The 19,334-nt window shown below is 55.3% G+C and overlaps 4 protein-coding genes across 4 annotated transcripts in view; 2 read left to right on the top strand and 2 right to left on the bottom strand.

Moving 5' to 3' along the window:
- Nucleotides 1-41: 41 nt before the first annotated feature.
- On the bottom strand, nt 42-3,929 carry LOC103824260 (magnesium transporter NIPA2-like). The gene is made up of 5 exons (XM_030228990.2): nt 3,760-3,929; nt 3,597-3,653; nt 2,534-2,624; nt 2,255-2,415; nt 42-1,329 (listed from the first exon to the last, which is right to left on the bottom strand). The coding sequence occupies exons 1-5, from the start codon at nt 3,875-3,877 to the stop codon at nt 716-718; spliced, it is 1,041 nt and encodes a 346-aa protein (XP_030084850.1). The 5' UTR covers nt 3,878-3,929; the 3' UTR covers nt 42-715.
- A 6-nt stretch (nt 3,930-3,935) lies between these two features.
- TAF7L (TATA-box binding protein associated factor 7 like) lies at nt 3,936-9,528 on the top strand. Its single transcript, XM_009099466.4, has 11 exons — nt 3,936-4,143; nt 5,025-5,103; nt 5,278-5,411; nt 5,748-5,874; nt 6,073-6,131; nt 7,126-7,198; nt 7,593-7,709; nt 7,811-7,999; nt 8,102-8,214; nt 8,492-8,551; nt 9,108-9,528. Exons 1-11 carry the CDS (start codon nt 4,078-4,080, stop codon nt 9,150-9,152), a joined length of 1,062 nt encoding a protein of 353 aa, XP_009097714.1. The 5' UTR covers nt 3,936-4,077; the 3' UTR covers nt 9,153-9,528.
- Nucleotides 9,529-9,583: 55 nt separating this feature from the next.
- Nucleotides 9,584-13,612, top strand: LOC103824259 (aryl-hydrocarbon-interacting protein-like 1). Its single transcript, XM_050974568.1, has 6 exons — nt 9,584-10,100; nt 10,718-10,897; nt 11,078-11,266; nt 11,342-11,518; nt 11,633-11,774; nt 12,109-13,612. Exons 1-6 carry the CDS (start codon nt 10,005-10,007, stop codon nt 13,380-13,382), a joined length of 2,058 nt encoding a protein of 685 aa, XP_050830525.1. The 5' UTR covers nt 9,584-10,004; the 3' UTR covers nt 13,383-13,612.
- An 842-nt stretch (nt 13,613-14,454) lies between these two features.
- The window catches only part of DRP2 (dystrophin related protein 2), a 30,618-nt gene continuing 25,738 nt past the window's right edge, over nt 14,455-19,334 (bottom strand). The window contains exons 20-23 of the mRNA XM_050974559.1: nt 18,481-18,624; nt 17,646-17,883; nt 17,389-17,509; nt 14,455-17,235 (exon numbers count right to left, since the gene is read on the bottom strand). Coding sequence (XP_050830516.1) covers nt 17,141-17,235; nt 17,389-17,509; nt 17,646-17,883; nt 18,481-18,624 — 598 coding nt within the window. The 3' untranslated portion in view covers nt 14,455-17,140. The remainder of the gene's footprint in view (nt 17,236-17,388; nt 17,510-17,645; nt 17,884-18,480; nt 18,625-19,334) is intronic.

The raw sequence follows: 19,334 nt of genomic DNA, 5'->3' as shown, positions 1-19,334 counted from the left end.
AATGTTCACCCAGCTCTTGGTATAAATGTATCACTCAGCACTTGGTAACTGAACAGATCAGTTTTTAATAGAACACAGGAAGCTTCATCAACCTGCACAGCAGACATTGCACGAAGAGGTTGGTCCCTCTGTAAGAGCCACAGCAGCCTGTGGCAGCACCATTGAAGTTTCCCAGTTTGGGCTGTATTCTGTTTTTGGATGTGAATCTGTAAATAAATTCTAGCAGAGTGAGCAAAACCAAGTACTTGACAGAGGAATTTTTGCATTAATACTCTCTGAATGTCACCTTTAAAGCCAGACATCCATCTTCTCTCTGTGCAACCTTAGCACCATGTTAGATCATTCTGTAACTGTTAATTCTGGGTTTAAAAAACAGTGTGAGCCTCCCCAGATGTGTGATCTGCCACGGAGTCAGGGTTAGCACTTGTGTTAGTGCTGCAGGCTTCTCTCTGCACAGCTGAGCTCTGAGTCCTGATGAGGGCAAATTAATTCTTCACAAAAGAAGAGTGAAGAAGCACAGGATGCTAGGAATGGGGCAGTTCCCAGGGCTCCTGTCTGTACCACAAGGAGGCTGCTGGTCCTGTCAGCCTCCTGTCAGCATGGTCATACCTGGGACAGGCAGAGGGTAACTCACAGCTCCTGCTCCTGCAGCAGCACCTTCAGCCTTGGCAGTGGGAGCAGGAAGCCAGCAGTTCAGATGCTTCCTCACCTGCTTTCACTTCTCCTCCTCTGCACTCTGAGAGCCCTTGTCCTCCGAGGGCAGCAGAGGCTGGTGCTGACAGGACTGATGTCTGTCTGCACTGCTCCAGGGCGGGTGTGGGTCTGCCCTGGCTGGCTGCAGGAAGAGGGGCAGGAGGCTGGGGGTGAAGGGCATGTCCCTGAAGGCGTGCAGGAGGAAGATGCCGGACACGATGGTGAGGAAGCCGCTGATGGAGCCGATGATGTTGTCCAGCACCAGGTGCTGCCACTCCTTAAAGAGGATGGCTGAGCACGTCATGACTGCCGTGGTGAACAGCACATAGTAAATGGGTGTGACCACAGAGGTGTTGAAAATGTCCAGGGCTTTGTTCAGATAGTTGATCTGGATGCTGATGCAGATCACCAGGCACACCAGGAGCACCCAGCCCAGGGGTTCCTTCAGGACTGGCTTCCCAGAGAATAATTCTTTCAGGGCAATCCCCAGGCCTTTGACGCAGGATACGGACAGCGAGCCGATGGCAGAGCAGACCAAAACATAAACCAGGACGTTGCTCTGTCCATAACGGGGTCCAGCCACAAAGATGAGCAGAAGGGAGCTCACCAGGACACACACAGCAAATACAATGAATCCTTGGGGAAAGAAGAATTCAAGAACTCCCATCAGAACACAGCAGCACCAGTGACAGATATGACTGAATAGCAAGTGGAGATGGAGGACAGGCAGGTAACTGCCCCATCAGCCTTTCTGGCCTCCATCTGAGGGGAACAGGGTTGGAAAGCCTGAGCAAAGCTGCAGAGACAACAACAGCTCATTACAGTGTGATCACAAGTCAGGCTGTTGGGGATACAGTCTGCTGGGAGTGGCAGGGGCACTGCCAGGCTCCACAGCACTAACATAGCTGGGGGGCTGTTGACCAGTCCAGCAGGAGGCCCAGGAAGGTGACAGAAGGCTTGGGAAGCTGTGTTTGAACTCTGCAGACTGGTGGGATAAAAAGTGCCACATCACAGGAGTGCCCTAGCAGTGCTTCCCCTAATGAGCAGCAACATCTGCTGTTACTCTGCTTTGCTCCTCTCCTTATGCTGCCTTCCTCCATCTCTTTTGGCTTATTCTGCCATTTGTGCTATTGCCTACATCATATCCTTGTGACTTGATTCATCCTCTAACATTAACACCAGGACTACCTGATCTTGGGCACAACTCCTTGAATTCTTTTGCCTTGAGTTCTTCTGCCTGAATTTCCTCCTGTCTTCTCTCAGCCACACCACTACCACCCTTATGTACAGGAATTCCCTCTGCAAGTCCTGGCACTGCCAAAGGCCAATCTCTTCTGCTGACAGCTGCACCTCATTTCCTTGCTCCTCACTTCTTGCATCTATACATCACAGACAGTAAAAAAAACAGCCCACTTGGTAACTAGTAATGATTCCATGGGGTGTGCATAACAAGAAACAGCTCAATTACCATTCAGTTCAGTCTTTTCCCATCTATCCAAGTTGTGTCCCACCTTCTACTGTCATTAGCCTGAAGTCAACAGAAATCCTTTTATTTTAGTACCTGGATCTTTCAGCTTCTCTGCCATTGACTCCAGGCTGGAAACCTCTTCTTCCTGTGGAGCATGGATCACCATCACAGTGGAGCCCAGGATACTCAGGATGCAGCCAATCTTCCCATGAACATTCAGCTGCTCATTCAGGAAGATGGAAGACAGAACTGCACTGAAAAAAAAAATCCAAAACCAATTAGGACAAGAAATGGATACCTGAAGGAAGAGAGCAGAGCAACTGCTTTCATCACTAAAGGAGGTGAAGTGAGGCTGTTTCTGAGGCTGCTTACCTAACAAGGACACTCAGAGCACCCAGTGGAGTTACCAGTGTGGCAGGGGCAAAGGCATAGGCAGCAAAATTTGCGGCTTCTCCAACTCCCACTGCAAGAGAAACTCCTGTGAGCATCAAAGTGGGAGCAATTCACCACAATACAAGTTTGAGTGCAGTCAGAAAAGCTTCAGCTTCCTCCTGAGCATGCTGTTTCTCTGAGGTATGTTGAGCAAGCATAAAAGAACAGCACCAGCACCTTCTCTTGGGAAGAGAAGGCTCAGTGTTATGCACAGTGATCCTTAGTCACATGTGCCTCTACAGTGAGCAGCAACTACAGAAAAGTATTTCCATAATTTCTACAAAGCTGAAAGGTGTCTGTCCTTTTCCTAGAACAGCTTTTACAGCTTTTTAAAGGGTAAATCAGTTAGAGTTGGCTATTGACATTGAAAAGTGTAAAGTAAAGCTGCTGAAATTGCTGCACACGGTGCTGGATGTGCCAATATTACTACATCCTCAGGGCAGGCCACTTCTGAAGCACTTAACCCCACCCAGCTAAACCAGCTCCTCAGCTCCTGCTTAGCACAGAAACTTGGTAATGCACAAGACTTTAGAATAGCTTAATTACAATGAGATCAACATCATCATCAGAAACTTGGATAAAACTCAACCAGTCAAACAAAAATGGTAGTAACAAAACATGAAAGTGACTGGGAACAACCACAACCACACTCTTAAAAGGGAAGGCTCTGGAGTGACCTGACTGTGGCCTTCCAGTATGTGAAGGGAGACTACAAGAAAGAGAGAGGGAGAGAGAGAGCCTTTTTGCAAGGGCATGTAGTGACAGGATAAGGGGGAATTGTTCCCTGTGAGGGTGGTGAAGCCCTGGCACAGGGTGCCCAGAGGAGCTGTGGCTGCCCCATTCCGGGAAGTGCTCAAAGCCAGGTTGGACATTAGGGCTTGGAGCAGCCTGGGATAGTGGGTGTTCCTACGGGAGGGGTTGGAACGAGATGATCTTTAAGGTCTCCAAACCATTCCGTGATCCCATGATAAGAGCGGTAACACAGTCTGAGCGCGGTACTTACTGCACAGCAGCCCTGCCCACCAAAGCCACTCTCGCAGGTACGCGTGCCCTCCTTGCCCTGAGTGCGGAGGAAACAAACGAGAAACCTCAGATGAAGCCAAACAAAACTCTGGTCACGACCCTCGGGAGACCCAGCGGGAGCAGCGCCCCGGGAGCGGCCGTACCTGCCCGGGCGCGGCCGCACAGCCGGAGCAGCCCCTTCTTCTTCAGGACGAAGCTGCCACCGATGAAAGCGCTGGAGGTCAGGGCCAGCCCCAGCCCCGCGCCGAACCCGGCCCCCATGGCCAGCGGCACCGGAGCGGGGCCGGAACGGGGAGGGAGCGGAAGGGGCGGCGCGTCGGGCTCGGCTTCCGCGGGGCGGGACCGACCGGAGCGGAGCGGGGCTGGGGGCGCCGGGCAGCCGGCCTGGGCCGGGGGCTCCGTGCGGGAGCCTTCCCTGGGCGCCGTGACCGTGTGTTTGTGGCGGAGCTGGCGGAGGCGGTATGAGCAAGGGCAAGGACGATGCTCCACACGAGCTCGAGAGCCAGTTCGTGCTGCGGCTGCCCCCGGTAAGCGCTCGGTCCGTCCGTTCTCACCGGGCTGCACCGGGCCCAGCCCGGCTGGCCGGCCAGCACCGCCTGCCCCAGGCGGTAACAAGGCGGTGGGGAAGCTGCGGCTCTGGGCTGTGGAAGCAGGCTGGGTGCTTTGGGGCCTGGGTAGCCCCTTCCCAGCCTTTTGAACGGGTTGTCCACGGCCTTCCCTAGAGAGGTGCTCCTGGCGCTGGGAGCAGGAGGCTCAGAGACAACCGAGAGGGTTTGGGATGACCTTTCTGTAAAGGTTTGACAAGTACTGGCTCATTATTCGCAGTGGCTATACGTGCCTTTGTTGCTGTTTGTTATGTGCTTAAAGCTGAGACTCTTTCTGGTGCCCAGCGACTGGATGATAAAATAAAGCACAATTTCTGCCTCACCATGAGGAAGAATTTTCCATTGAGAGTGACAGGACACTGAAACAGCTGGGCAGGGAGGCTGTGGAGTCTCCTTCTCTGGAGACATCTCAAACCCGCCCGGATGTGTCTGTGTATCACTTGCTTCGGGTAGCCCTGCCTTGGCAGGGGGTTGGACTGGATGATCTCTTCTTCCAACCCCAGTTTTTCTGGGATTCTTTGAGACTGTGTCCTGCTGGGAACACAAGGGCTTGGTGAGTGGAGCTCTACAGTGCTGTGGAGCTCTGGCAGGTGTCTCTGTCAGGGACCTCACACCACTGTCACAGCCAGGGGTGTGGAGAGCACTGGGAATAGCAGAGCCACATTAACATGGTGTTGGGAGGAGGGTCTTGCAGTTGCTGTCCACCATGTGGATGGCAGGTGTTTAAAGCTGGGTAGATTGGGCAGAAGTGTTCAGTAACTCTTGGAGGAAGCACACCAGGTCCTGAAGCATTCCCTTCTCAGGAATATGCCTCGACTGTGCGGCGAGCAGTCCAGTCTGGGAATGTCAACCTGAAGGACAGGCTCACCATTGAGCTGCACGGTGAGTGAGCAGCTCCAGGGCATGGTGAGCATCTGCTCTGGGCACCTCTGCTTGTCCACAGCTGAAGCTGTGCCACCTGCACGTGCTGTCCTGTGAAGTTCCTGCTGCCCAGGGCTGTATTTCCCGGGGTGGCTGTTGAGGCACAGCACTGACCTGGCCCCTGGTTTTCCCCAGCGGACGGGCGCCATGGGATTGTCCGTGTGGACAGGGTGCCACTGGCAGCTAAGCTGGTGGATCTGCCCTGCATCATCGAGAGCTTAAAAACCATTGACAAGAAAACCTTCTACAAGACAGCAGATATTTGCCAGGTATGACCTGTCCTTTTTGCCTGCACCAACAGCTTAAGTCATTGCTCCCCCTCTAGGAAAACCCCTGTATACTTTGGCAACTGGACACCCATTAAAACATGCCCAATTCTTGTATCTCACAGCATTAGGAGTTTAAAATTCCCCATTCCACTCGGTGTTTAGAAACCTCATTCCTGAAGTGTGAAATGTGATTGTCCTTGTGACAGCTTAACTGCTGCTGTGTCCAGCTGAGCTGGGGTGCAGCTGTGTCTCCCACACCCCATGCCCCTGAATCCCCTTGGCTGACAATGTGCAGTGGACAGTCACTGTTCCTTCACATCCTTGTGGGGATTCCAGATGCTTGTTTGCACTGTGGATGGTGATCTGTACCCACCTTTGGAAGAGCAAACAGTGACCACTGACCCCAAGGCAAACAAAAAGAAGGACAAGGACAGAGAGAAGAAATTCATATGGAACCATGGCAGTGAGTAGAGGCTGTGCCAAGCCCCTCCACCCCGGTACTCCACATCTGAGCTGGGGGCTCACACCTGCCAGGTACTGGCGGTGCTGCTGCTCCTCTCCACACCACTCTCTGTTGCAGAAGGGATCTTCTCCCTTCTGATACGTGCTTCTCTCACTGGGCCATCTGCCTGACACATGAAATCTGTTCCCTCTGTCACAGTCACTCTTCCCCTGAAAAATGTACGGAAGCGGCGATTCCGGAAGACAGCTAAGAAGAAGGTGAGTTGCTTCTCACCCAGATGCAGATGAAATACCCAAGGGCTAGGAAGGCAGAGACATGAGAGCTGTAACTGTGAGTGGTCCAGAAGTCCTGTGTTTTCTAACATTTGTTCACTTTTCCTTGCCTGAGATGAGGGTGAGGGTAGGATGGGAGATTTAAACACTTCTTTGAGTGCTTCCTCTGTATTTTCAAAGATGCTCCTGAGGGGAAAGTCCTCTGTGCAGAGTACTGCTGGACCTCATTCCTGTGGCTGCCTTGCCACACCACAACTCTTCCTACTCATAGAGAAGAAAGGAAGAGAGACTCACATGGAAATGAGGCTTCACGCATTCCTGCTTTTCCAGCTTAAATCTCTTTCTGCACGGCCCATTCCCTTCCCCAAATAGTACCACTGTCACTTCAGCTGGGGGAGTGACAACAGATGGAGCTCAGAGACTGTCTCTGTGCATATGCACAAGCCAGGCAAGGTGTTGGGGAGATGCAGCACCCTGAGGCTGGGAAGACTTGTTCTTCTCTCCTTTGCAGTTTCTGAGAACAGGGTTGAGTGTGATTTTGCATGACATTTGGGAAGCAAATTACTTGAGACATTCTTGTAGCCCACAGGGGAGATTTGATATCACTGCAGTAAAATTCCTGACTAATTTAAAAGTGAAAAATGAAGCCTTCTTTTGAGTGGGATGGGAAGGATTTGAGTTCACTTGAGTTCAGTTGAGTTGACCGTCAACACCTCAAGGACTTTGTGCATAGACACAGAAAGTTAGGAAACACATAGTATAAACAGAAAAGTGAGAGCACTCAACCTACCAAGGTACAAAAAAAATGGATTGGTTTTGGGAGGGTGCATAAATTACTTCACAGTTAAATATGAGCAAACTCTGAGCACAAAGATAAGAAAGCCTTGAAACAGAGGTGGAGCCTTGTAGTTGGCCAGCACCAGCAGCATGTACAAGGCATTTAACAGTGTCTCTGTTCTCTTTCCCCTCTCTGGCCCAGTATATTGAGTCTCCTGATGTGGAAAAAGAGGTGAAGCGTCTCCTGAGCACCGATGCTGAGGCTGTCAGTGTCCGTATCCTTTCAGTGGGGAAAAAAGCTCAGGAGTAGGACAAGGACACGTGTGTGACCTGGGGATTCTGGAAAGAGCAAGTTGAGCTTTGCCTGGGTGTAGGACACTGGGACATAAACACACGAGAGGCACTGAAGTTTTGGAGCTTAATCTTTGCCTTGTTCAAAGTTAATTGTTTCCTCAAGGTGACCTTTCTTGTGGACTGTGCTGTTGTAGTGAGAAGGAACTGAAATAGTAGAGGAGAAGTCATTAGAAAAGAGGTCTGGGATGTTTCGTTCTGGGGGTCCATAGGTACAAGGCCAGACTGGTTGGAGTGGCAGTGATCTGCCATTTTTAGCCTCTTCCAACATCTTCCAAGTTCCTCTTTTTCCCTTGACTCACCTGTTCCTGCTGTCAGGCTGGGAAGTCATTGCAGAAGATGAAACTAAAGAAGTGGACAACCACGGTTCACTCACCAGCCTGGACATCTCCTCCCCAGGGATGTCAGGGCATAAGCAAGGCCATGGCTCTTCAGGTGCAGTGGGGAAGGCTGTTTTATTTCTAGGTGTGGTCCCTGGCAGGCAAAGGGCACTGGCAGCTCATCAGCTCTGTTTTAACTTTTTTACCCCTAACTAGAACACGATGAACTGCGGGAGATATTTAATGATATCAGCAGCAGCAGCGAGGATGAAGATGAGAGGGATCATCATGATGATGAAGATCTGAACATCATGGACACTGAGGAGGACTTGGAGAGACAGCTGCAGGACAAGCTGAATGAGTCTGATGGGCAGCAGCAGGAGAATGAGGGGTCCAACCAGATCGGTGAGTGGCCAGCAGAGCATGGCAGAATTATTGGGATGTCAGGCAGGCTGTGCTTCCCAGCTCTGCTGCTGCTCTGGGTCTGAGCTCACTCTCCCTTTCCAGCCATGGGCATCCAGAAACAGATTGACAACCTGAAAAGTAAACTCCAGGAAACTCAAGACAGGAGGAAGCGCCAGGAAGATCTCATCATGAAAGTGGAGAACCTTGCCCTCAAGGTGAGAACTGTCCTGGGGTCTCTTCAGACCTGTTTAACACTGGCTAGCCATTAGATCCAGCAGGCTGATTTGGAGAAGCCAGGAGCCTTTGCCTGCTGGGTTAAAAATAGGTGTGGTGTGGCTGTACCACTCCAGCATTTCCCTGTGGGGGCAAAGTAATCTGTGAAACTGGAGGAGACAAGGGGGTGGTTGTCACTGCACCATGTGACGTGTGGCAGCAGCACCCATTCTGCTGAGAGCACACTGGTAGCTGTGGTCTCCATGTTTGTGTCTGCAGACCCGTCTTCAGGCCGTGCTGGATGAGTTCAAGCAGCAAGAAGAGCGAGAGAAGCAGCAGGTGAGGAAACTCCCCCAGTGGAGTGGGAGGTACTGGGGCAAGCACTGCTCTAGGCTGGGCCTGACAGAGTTCCCCAAGATTCTAGCACAGCAGCTGCTGTGAACTCCAGGTTACAGGTCAGGTGGGGTTGTACCTCATCTGTAGTGCTTGGAGCTTCCCAAGGACTTACAAGGAGTAGGGTTGACTGCAGCCTTCCCTCTGGAGGAGCCAACCATGCCCAGTCAGCAGTCCAGAGCTCTCAGGATTGCTGCCTGGGGTGAAACACAACACACAAACCTGTTAGCACCCCTGTACGAGGAGGGCAGTGGCTGTAGGGTTGTGGCAGATTTCCTGCCTGGGCAGCTCTGTTCCAGCCCAGTACCAAGGCAGGAGGTTCTCACTCTCAGATCCCTGTGGGCAGTGCCAGTCCTGTCCCCAAGGAGCACAAGCACAGCTCCAGGCAACACAGGGAGAGCAGCCACTGCTGTGGGTAGAAGATGTGCAAGAACACCAAAATGCTGGGGCTGCCTGGGGTCCCAGATGTGCCTTACTGTAACATCTCTCTCTCTCTTCTCAGATGGCATCCCTGCAGGAGCAGCTGGAGTCCCTCATGGAGAAGTGAGCACTGGGCCTGGGTCTTTGTGAGCAGGGCTGGAAGTGGTGGTCCCCTGCCACACTGAAGTCCTTGCTTTAGTCACACACTTCTGCTGCTGCTTGTGCTGCTGGGCAGTAGTACAGGGTTCATATCCAGAGCTGATATCACATCCACTGTGCTGGCTTTGGCTGGTGGAGCTAAAGAATTGGACTATGCCTGTGAGAGCAGCCAAAACAACAGATTTACTGCCAGTAGTCAGCACTGGCCTCCCAGGACAGCACAGTGCTGGTTTCTGCATCTTATTGAATCTTGGGTTTGATGGGCTGTGGCCTGGTAAGAGTTTGTTCTTGTGTTTGAGGAGTGCTTATATCTGCAAACCAAACTCAATAAAGTTTCCTTTTCAGCCCTGGTCTGCTCCTTTGTGGTCTCCCAACCACACAGCCCCTGGCACAGAGCCATGCCTGGGCACCTTTGGTGGGCTCCTTCCCTAAAGTGCTCTTTGTGGAGCTGGGTCAAAAGTGCTGGCACTTGGTGGGAGGAACGAGGCTCTCCTGATCAGGGAGTTCCTGTAATTCCTCACAGACTCTGCAGGCAAATCCCAGATTAACCTGACAGGGTGGGAAGAGGATTAGAAGGGCGGTTACAGAAAGCAACAGAGGACACCAGGGGCTTCAGCAAGTGTGTGCTAGAGGGGACACCCCTCTCAGTACCCACAAGCAGGGGAAGAAGGCTCTGCCCCCAGCACAGAAAGGAAAAGGTCAGCAGGAGCCCTGGAAGACGATGTGTCTGTCCAGATAATCAAGAAAGAGACACCTAAGGAAGACGTGGAGCTCTAGAAGGGTCAGAGTGTGCTGGGGTGAGTGTGATCTGTGAGCAGCCATGGAAGAAACCTACCTGCTGAATGTGGAAGGGGTCAAAAAGAAGATTCTGCATGGAGGCCAAGGGGAGCTGCCAAGGTTGCAGGATGGGAGCAAGGTAAGTGATCTGGGTTGTTCCTCCAGAGCCCTGGGAGAGGGAGTGGGTCTGACATCCCTGCCCGTTATGGTTCACAAGCCCAGCTCCAGGTCTGGGAAGGTGAGAGCCCTCACAACAGGGGTGCAGGAGGGGCTGGTTTGGGCACAGGCAGCCACATTTCTCACAGTGACAGCTGGCAGTACCTCACCTTGCACTGGGCCTGGGACACCTCCTCCCTCCCCCTGGCACCCTTGGAGCTCAGCAGCCCCACTGGGTTACTGAAATCTGCCTTTCCTGCCAGGTGCCATCCAGGAGTGAGATGTGCCAATGGGTTGTTCCTGGGAGATTGCCCAGCCTCTGATCACTGTGGGTTCCACCAGGTCCTGGAGCACACTGAGAGCTCTCTCTGCACAGGGCTGTAAAGGGCGGTCCAAAGGGAGCAGTGAGCTGCAGCATGGATGGATGTTAAGACATTTGACCATCTGCTCGCAGTCTCAAGTGGGCAAGAGACACAATCTCCTGCTGTGGAGGGAGAGCTGCCAGTCAGATCAGCACAGTGCTGGGAGCAGGCTTGACCCCACAGCTGAGGTCAGGGTGGCTGCCAAGGGGGTCTCACCACTGGGCTCTCTCTGGGCCAGTTCACCTTCCACTTCCAGACGCTGAAGGATGACTTTGAGCGGACGGTGATCGATGACAGCCGGGAGGCTGGCATGCCCATGGAGATCATCGTGGGCAAGATGTTCAAGCTGGAGATCTGGGAGACGCTGCTCAGCTCCATGAGGATTGGGGAGGTGGCAGAGTTCTGGTGCGACGCCATTGTGAGTGAGGGACCCAGAGATGCCCACTTTCCTCCTTCCTGCAGAGCCAGGACACCGACCCACGCATCCCAGAGATGCTCTGTCCTTCTCTGGTGCAAACACAGCGTGTCATTTGGCCTCAGCACTGGGGGTTGAGGGGTGCAGACCCCCAGGGCTGAGCAGGGTGCTCCCTCCTTGCAGCACACAGGCATGTACGCCCTGGTCTCCAGGGGCATGCGGAGGATCGCGGAGGGACGGGACCCCCTGGAGGGCCAGAAGCATCGCTGTGGCATGGGCAACATGTTTGACTACCACAGCACGGGCTATGAGGATCTTGACGAGCTGCAGCGGACGCCACAGCCTCTCATCTTCATCATGGAGCTGTTCCGGGTAAGGGGATGGCGGGAATGGCTGCCAGAGCGGGAACAGTGGGGACAGGCTGCTCAGTTCTTCCTGCTTGGGCAGGTGGAGGACCCCTCAGCGTACAAACGTGACACCTGGGCCATGAGCAAGGAGGAGAAGCTGGCAGCAGTGCCCGTGCTGCACAGCGAGGGCAACCGGCTGGTCCTGCGCAGGGAGTTCGCAGAGGCGGCCGCCAAGTACCAGGAGGCTGTCATCTGCCTCAGGAACCTGCAGGCCAAGGTGAGCAGCACCAACACCTCCCCATCCCTGCCTGGGTCACACCTCAAAGTGTGCCCTGGGTGCCTGGGAGGTGATGGACACAGCCCTGAGCAGCCCTGGGTTGCCCTGGGGCAGGAGAAGCCGTGGGAGGAGGGCTGGCTGAAGCTGGAGAGCCTGGTCACACCGCTGGTGCTCAACTACTGCCAGTGCCAGCTGGAGCTCGGCGAGTACTACGAGGTGCTGGAGCACACCACGGAGCTTCTCCAGAAGCACAATGGTACCTGTGCCCTGGATCCCACCCCTGCTGTGCCCATGGCTCCCAGAGACTCCATGCTCTGAATCCCCCAGTCATGACAGTGCTGTGTCCCTCTGCCTGTGATGGTGGCTGTGTCATCTGGATCCCTATGTCCCAGTCTGCCCCCACCCATCACTAGGATGATGTTCCCTGCACTCCCTGTGCAGAGCCCACAAGTCTCCCTGCCCTCCCTGCAGCTGTGCCCACCCCACACCCTACATGTGCTTGACATCCCCTGCTCCCCAGGCTCTCCAGCTCCCGTGGCTGGTGGCCCTGAGCTGCCTGACACCCCCTGAGGGCTCTTCTCTCCTGGCAGACAATGCCAAGGCCTATTTCAAGCGGGCAAAGGCCCACGCTGCCGTCTGGAATGAGAGAGAGGCACGGGAGGACTTCCAGCGCGTGGCTCACCTCGACCCCTCCATGGCAGCCGCCGTGAAGAAGGAGCTGAAGCAGCTGGGGGAGAGGATGAGGAAGAAGCACGTGGAGGATCGGAAGCGCTACCGGGGCCTCTTCCAGTCAGGCCAGGGTCTGAAGGGCCAGGAGAGCAGGGAGGTGGGTGATGGGGCACCTCAGGGGGAGGCTGGGGTCCGGGAGAGCCCTGGGCAGGGGGAGCAGGGTGCTGAGACCAAGGTAACAGAACAGCCCAGGGCTCCCCAGGCAGAGCAAGGGATCCCCAGGGCTGGAGGTGAAGGGGCAGCACCAGGAGGAGAAGAAGCCCGGGGAGAGCCTGTGGGAGAAGAGGTGGAAGGGAGGGATCAGACAGCAGTGGAGAAAGAAGAAAACCTGGGCACCTGCAGGGCAAAGCCAGAGAGCCTGGGACCAGAGGAGGGAGAAGAGAAAGAGGAAGAGAGGGAAGAGGAAGAGGAGGAGGTGGAAGAGGAGAAGAAAGAGAAAGAAAAAGAGGAGAGCAAAGAGGTAGAGAGGGGGGTAGAGGAAGAAGATGGAAAATTGGAGGAGGAGAAGGAGGAGGTAGACAAGGAAGAAAAGGAAGACAAAGTGGAGGGGGAAGAGAAGATGGAGAGGAGAGCAGAGAAAGAAGATGAGAAATTAAAAGAGGGTGAAGAAGTAGAGAAGGAAGAAGAAAACAAAGAAACAGAGAGGGAGGAGGAGGCAGTAGTGAAAGGGAAGGACAAAGATAAAGAGTGTCTACCAGCAAAAATGGAACAGCCTGAAGCAGGACAATGTGGGACAACAGGGGAGACAAAGGCAGCAGGGCTACTGCAGGGGTTGGAGCAAGGAGCCAGCAGAGCAGAGGGAGGTGGCCCAGGCAGTGAGAGCCAGGCTCAGCCAAAGAGAGCCCCACATCTGGGGGCTCCCAGCGAGGGGCTGGGACCAGCTGAGGGGGCCCCAGGGCTGGAGGATAAAACATCTGGGGAGGCTCTGGAAGAGGTGAGCTGCAGGGAGCAGGGATTAGGGAGCGGACAAGAAAATGCTGGGGAAGGCAAAATCTCCTCAGAGAGCTTCACCCCTGGGGAAGGTGAGGAGCTGGGTGGAGGGGCAGAAATACCCCCGTGTCCCTTAGCAGCCAGAGCAGGGGGTGCTGCACCCCTGGAGCAGTGCAGCAAAGAGCAGGGCAGTGACCAGCCCTGAGCAGGGTCAGCTCCCCTGCCTAGGGAGCAGCTGCCAGGCCAGTGACAAAGAGGCACAGCACGGGCAGCAGGGCTCCTGTGCCCGGAGGGGGAGCCCCGGGGCTGGGGACCGGCCCAGCAGTGACACGGGGACAATGCTGTCCTCACCCTGCACCGCCGGGCACAGCCCTGCCCGACTCACCGGCTCCAGCGCCTTTCAGCTGGGTGCCACCGAGCTCTGCTGGCTGAGAAATAAAAGCTCTTCCCTGGCACCGCGGGCTGGATTCGTTCCTGAGCGTGAGCAGCTTCCCTGAGCACATCCCAGAGCTCTGCCTTGCCCCGAGCCCGCGGCACAGGGATGGGGCAGTTGTGCTGCTCTCAGGGGGTGGTCAAGGAGGCTGCATTTCACCCCCCTTAAGCTCCTGGACCTCTCCTGTGTGAGTGTCCCCAAATTTCCCTGCAGTGGCACCGTGTCAGGCCTTTCCCAGCACTGCCAGCCCTGCCAGGCAGGGTGAGAGCCCAAAAATTGTGTGTCCTGGGCAGGCTTCACCATCAGCCAAGTCTGGGCAGGCGAGAGAGCCCGAGAGCCCCTGGCCCTGCCCTGAGCTGTTCTTCTCTGAATCCCTTAGTGTGCCACAAAGGCACAGCAAACACAGGCAGCACTTGGGGCACCCAGGAACCTCTGGGCTCTGAAAACTTCATGGAGCTCCAGGGAGAAAGGAGGGAGAGGACTGCCTTGCCCACCCAGCATCCTACTGCTGTCTGCCTCCTGACAGGGGCTGTAGGGTCTCCTCCAGCCAAAGCTCTGGGGGGAATGAGGGATTGTCCCCACAAAGCCCCTGTCCCACCCCTCAGCAGCCACAGGGCCTGGACAGACCTTGTTGGAAGAGGATGAAGATGGTGGCCGGGGGACACGCCTGTGTCTGGGGATCCCGGGGCTCTGCTCACAGCTTCTGCTCTGCCCCCAGGGGTGGGGACAGCCAGGGGGACAGTGCAGGCTGTGTCCCAGCAGCCCTGCAGGAGCAGTGCCAGCACAGCACAGCCACGGGGCTGGCTCAGCCCGGACACACGGAGAGAAGAGGCCAGAGCACTGATCCAGGCATCAGTATAAATACAAATTTATTCTCTTTCCAGAGCAGAGATGCCACAAAGCAGTGAGGACAGCAGCACCACAGTACATGGTTACCAGAGCATTAGCCAGCCTGCTCCCCTCCCTGACACATCCTGGCTCCCAACCACAGCCCAAGCACCAACCTGGCCACCTCTGCTCCCCACAGCTGGCACTGGGGCCAGCAGCTCTGTCCTCATCCTACCCTTTTCCTCTTCCAGTGCCCCCCAAGGCTGGATACTCCTGAGCACACCCTCAGGCCAATCCTCACTCTGCTGCTCCCCACGCTGCTCCCATCCTGCCCCTGGGATAACAGAGGGGTCCAGCTGGGTCTCACAGGCTGGCCCGGGGTCCCTCTCACCCACAGCCTGACACAGCGTGCCCAAAGCCACCTAATGCCACCACACTGCCCTCCTGCCACTCAGGGGTAGCAAGGACAGCCACCCACGCTGCTGCCAGCAGACACTGGAGCACTCCATGCTGCACAGCCCTGGCTGTAAGGCTCACACCTTGTCCTGGGGTGAGCACTGCTCCTCACCTCTGCCAGCAGCCCAGAGCCAAGCCCACAGCCCTGCTCACAACCTCCCCGGACAGTTCAGCACCGTGTCCTGTCCCAGCCAGCACACCAGCCCTGGCTGTGTCCTTGCAAGCCCTGTTAAATGAGATGTTCCACCCCAGTGAGCAGCCCTGCCCTGCCCCGAGGGCTCAAACCTCATCTCTCCACACCCTGTGGCTCCAGAGCACCGGGGCCATGGCAGCCTCACTCTGGGCTCCCCTGCAGCACCTGACTCTGCCTCTTTCTCGACATAACACAGCACAAGCCAGCCAGCCCGAGGGACCCCCGAGCTGCCCTGCCAGCTGGCACAGCAGCCTCCCTGCACTGCCCCATGGCACTGCTCCCAAGGAGGGCCTCCAGCCCCTTGGGGCAGCCAGGACTGCCCTGCCCGTCCTGCTGCCCACCCACACTTGCATCACACCAAGGTGGCCCCAGGGCTGGAGAATGGCTGGAGAAACCCTGGCTGCAGGAGCTTCCAGGCATGGAGCTGGGTCTGTGCAGGACTCTGCCATGGCAAAGGCACAGATCCCCGGGACACCAGGCAGGGTGAAGTGCCTGCTGTGGGTGCAGCCCTCACTGAGCTCCCCCACTGCAGCCCTGCAAGGCAACACCAGCAGCAGGGAAGGTGCTGGCTCCCCTGGCAGCAGGAGCTGGTCTGAAAGTGAAGGGCAGCTACACTTAAGGTATCAGAGTTTAATAGAGTGAGTCCATGAGAGTATTTAAGTACAGTATATATATATATAATATATAGAAATATATGCAAATTAAACAATAAGGCTCTGTTATAAAGACCCTCTCAATATAAGGCTACTAGCTGGGCAGAAGCTCTAACATGGACTCAATCCCTACTCCATAAACCTCACAGACTCTCTCCTGGTGGTATGTGCCTGCCTGGCTGCAGAGCCTTGGGGGGCAGAGTTCAAACCATAAGGCTGGAAGCTGGTCACTGTTATAAAGAGTTATTTTTAAAATTGTGTGGCTCCAGGAGTGTTTTGGTGCCCACAGACCTGGAGGCTCCTGGGCAGGGATGAAGAGTGGGATGCTGAGCTCTGCATCCCCTGTGGGTGCCAGGGGAGACTGGCAGTTTTCATGGCTTCAGTTCTTTCTTCTGAACCATCCCACCCAGGCTTGGACACTGTGGCCAGTGACCAAACCAGCCTCCTGGGGAGCCCACAGTCCCACTCCTGCATGACCTATGTTCCCCTGAGATCTTCTGGAGCTGGCAAGCATCCTGCACCACCAGCTCGGAGGGAGTCTGTGTGAGGTCTGCTGCAGCACAGGGAGCATGGCAGGGAGAGAGGGGAGGAAAGCAGCCAGGTAGCTGGTTAGGAAAAGCCTCTGGCTCACAGGAGGTGTTAGATAAGGGAGGTCATACCTGAAAGAGAAATAGACAGGTCAGGAAAACAGGACCCAGAGCCACCTGGTTAGAAGGGGGCTGCTGCAGAGCCAGGAGGATCCTGCTCAGAGATGGCAGAAAGTGGGCAAGAGTCTGCATGGGCAGACCACCACCTCATGTTAGTGCTGGCAGCAAGCAATGGCTCCCTCTGGCAGCCTGGGCAAGAGACCAATTGCTGCCCCTGCACTGGAGCACAGAGGGAAGGAGCAGAATGACCAACACCAAAACCCCCTGAGTGAGTGGAGTGCCATCCACACACACATCCCTGCTGGGAAGAGCCATCCACGAGCAGCCAGGAGAGCCTGCACCATTGCTTCCATCTCATCAGGCTACTGGGGCCTCCACCTCTCCTGCAGAGGGGTCTGACAGGGATGAAGGCAGGAGGGGGCTCAAAGCTGTCACTGCAGGTGGTGCTGGCAGGTCTGTCCATCCTCACGGTGGGGTGCAGGTCCTGAGCAGGGCAGGAGGCTGCCCTGCAGCTCATCACAGGGATCTGTTTGGTCTGTGCTCTTGGCAGCTCTCATGGCCTCTCCTTGCAGGTGTGAAGCCTCCTCCTCCTCCACTCCCAGCCACGCACCCATCCCAGCAGCACTGCAGCAGCAAAGCTCTTGGCTGAAGCACTGCAGGTCATCAGCTGTGGCAGGGAAGCTGGGACTGGGGCAGGGCTCTGTAGGGAAAGCCTCCCCTGAGGGAGCAGTAAGAGAGAGAGGAGGATTTCCCTCAAGTACCTCGGGAGCTGGGGAAGGCGCTCCGCAGCTTCTCCATGATGTCTTCCAGGCACATGCTGACCTCCTGGGTTTTGGCTTCCACCTCATCTGCAGTGGCAAGGAGGGCAGGGGGGTAGGAAAAGGCTCTCTGGACACACACCTGGCTGCCAGCATCTCTGCAGGAGGGCAGGTGCAGGCAGCTTCCTGCAGCGTGGGAACAAGGGAGCAGGGCCAGGAGCTCAGCCCAAGCCCAAAGCTGACCTGCAGTTTCAGTGTCAGGGGTGTTGTGCTCTTTCTCCTTTGCCTGGCCGCCTTCTGACTGGTGTGGAGATGAAGCCAAGGAGGAGGCTGCTGAACCATTGCCTTCTGACTCTGCTGGAGGCTGCAGCGAGAAGAGTTGCTGTGAGAAGGCTCTCAAGACCCTCTGTCCCTGGCTTCCCCTTCTCTGCCCATCCCCTTTGTGCCACTGTCCCAGCTCTGCCGTGGCAAAGCCCACCCCATCCTGGCTCTGAGCACACCTGCAGCAGCAGCTCCCTCAGCCTGTGCAGCTGGGACTCCAGCTGCTTGTTGTGGTCCTCCAGGATCTGCATCCGTGTCTCCAGGCGGCTCTTGTGCTGCCGGAGGATCCGCGCTTCCGCCAGCAGCTCCTCGTTCCGTGGGTCTTGCACTGACTCAGGAGAGCCTGAGGCCAAGGTTGGAGACTCCACTGCCTCATCATGCTGCCATTTCAAACGCCTCAGCTCTCCCTGGAGGATCCTGCAGGACAGCCCAGGTCAGCATCCCCTCAGTCCTGCCTGGAAACCCCCGGGAGCTGCACACTCAGACAAAGCTTTGTCATTTGTGAAGCTTAAGGGCCAGGATGCTGCACTGCAGAGTGGCCTGTCTGTGGTTCTACCCCACACAGGGGGTTCACAGATGTGCAACCACTTCCCAAGAGGCTGAAAACAAGGGCAGGGAAAGCATCACCCCCTCCTGAGCTGGTGTGCCCTGCCTAGAGCCTCACCCTGGTCCTCAGCAGCAGTACCACTGTCCATGAGGGGCTCAGGGACAAGAAAGACAGAGTGCCCTGGGCTCACTTCAACCTGTTTGGGGTTCAGGAGGGAACAGGTCCTGTGGATGTAGGAAGGGATGTTTTGGGGAACAGAGTCATCTCCCTTCCTTGGAGAGCACATCCTCACTGAGTTATAGTGCTCAGCTCAGCCACCCTCCAAACCTGCCCTCTCAGCACCTGCCATCCCCAGCTCCAGAGCCAGCAGCATCCCCTGCCTCCACCCTGAGCCCCACAGGGCTTCTCCAGTCCCTTCCCCCCTCTCAGGCCATGAGCCCCACGTTCAGAGCTGCCCATGTCTGTACCTGTTCTCATCCTCTAGGTGGGCCAGGACTCTCTCCAGCTCTCCCTTGTCATCCATGCTGAGGCCTCCTGGACCCTGCTGGCTGCCCCCAGGCTCTCTGTCCGTGATGGGGCTGGAATGGCGCAGCAGGTACTGATCCTCATCCCTGTTCCAGCAGGGGGAAAAGCACCTCGTTAGGAAAATCAGGGGATTTGGGTGCCCTTGGGGAAGGACAGCACGGAGGGAGGCATTTCACAGGGGAGCTCCTGGCTGCTCCAGGCCTAGAGCTCAGAAAGGGCTCAGCATCCCTGATGTTTGTTATTGGGGGATTGAGGTGTTTGTGAGGGTCTCCAGGACGAGGTGAGAGAGGAGAATTTGACTCCATGTTCTCAGAAGGATGATTATGATATTATATATATATATATCTTATCATAGTATATTATATGATTCTATTATATATATCTATCTTATATGATATCTCTCATTATTCTCGTCTATGCTCTTATATTATGTGATTCTCTTCTTTCATCTTCTATTCTATTCTCTCTATTCTTCATTAGTTCTATTATCTTATCTGATATTATATGTATCTTATATTTCTTATATTATATTTATTCTATCCAGTATTAACTCTCTTCTCTTCGCTTCTCCTCTTCTCTTCTATTCTCCTCCTGAGAGGAGAGTAGAGGAGAGTGAGAGGAGAGTAGATGAGAGGAGAGGATGGGAGGGATAGAGGAGGAGAGGAGAGGAGAGGAGAGGGCGAGGAGAGGGGAGTGAGAGGAGTGAGTGAGAGGAGAGGAGAGGATGAGAGAGGAGAGAGGAGAGCGAGATGGAGAGGAGAGAGAGGAGAGAGACCAGAGGAGAGAGAGGAGAGGA

Source organism: Serinus canaria, chromosome 4A, assembly GCF_022539315.1.
Source record: "Serinus canaria isolate serCan28SL12 chromosome 4A, serCan2020, whole genome shotgun sequence".
Lineage (NCBI taxonomy): Eukaryota > Metazoa > Chordata > Aves > Passeriformes > Fringillidae > Serinus > Serinus canaria.
The sequence above is the reverse complement of the archived record's forward strand: the minus strand, read 5'-3'. Positions and strand labels throughout refer to the sequence as shown.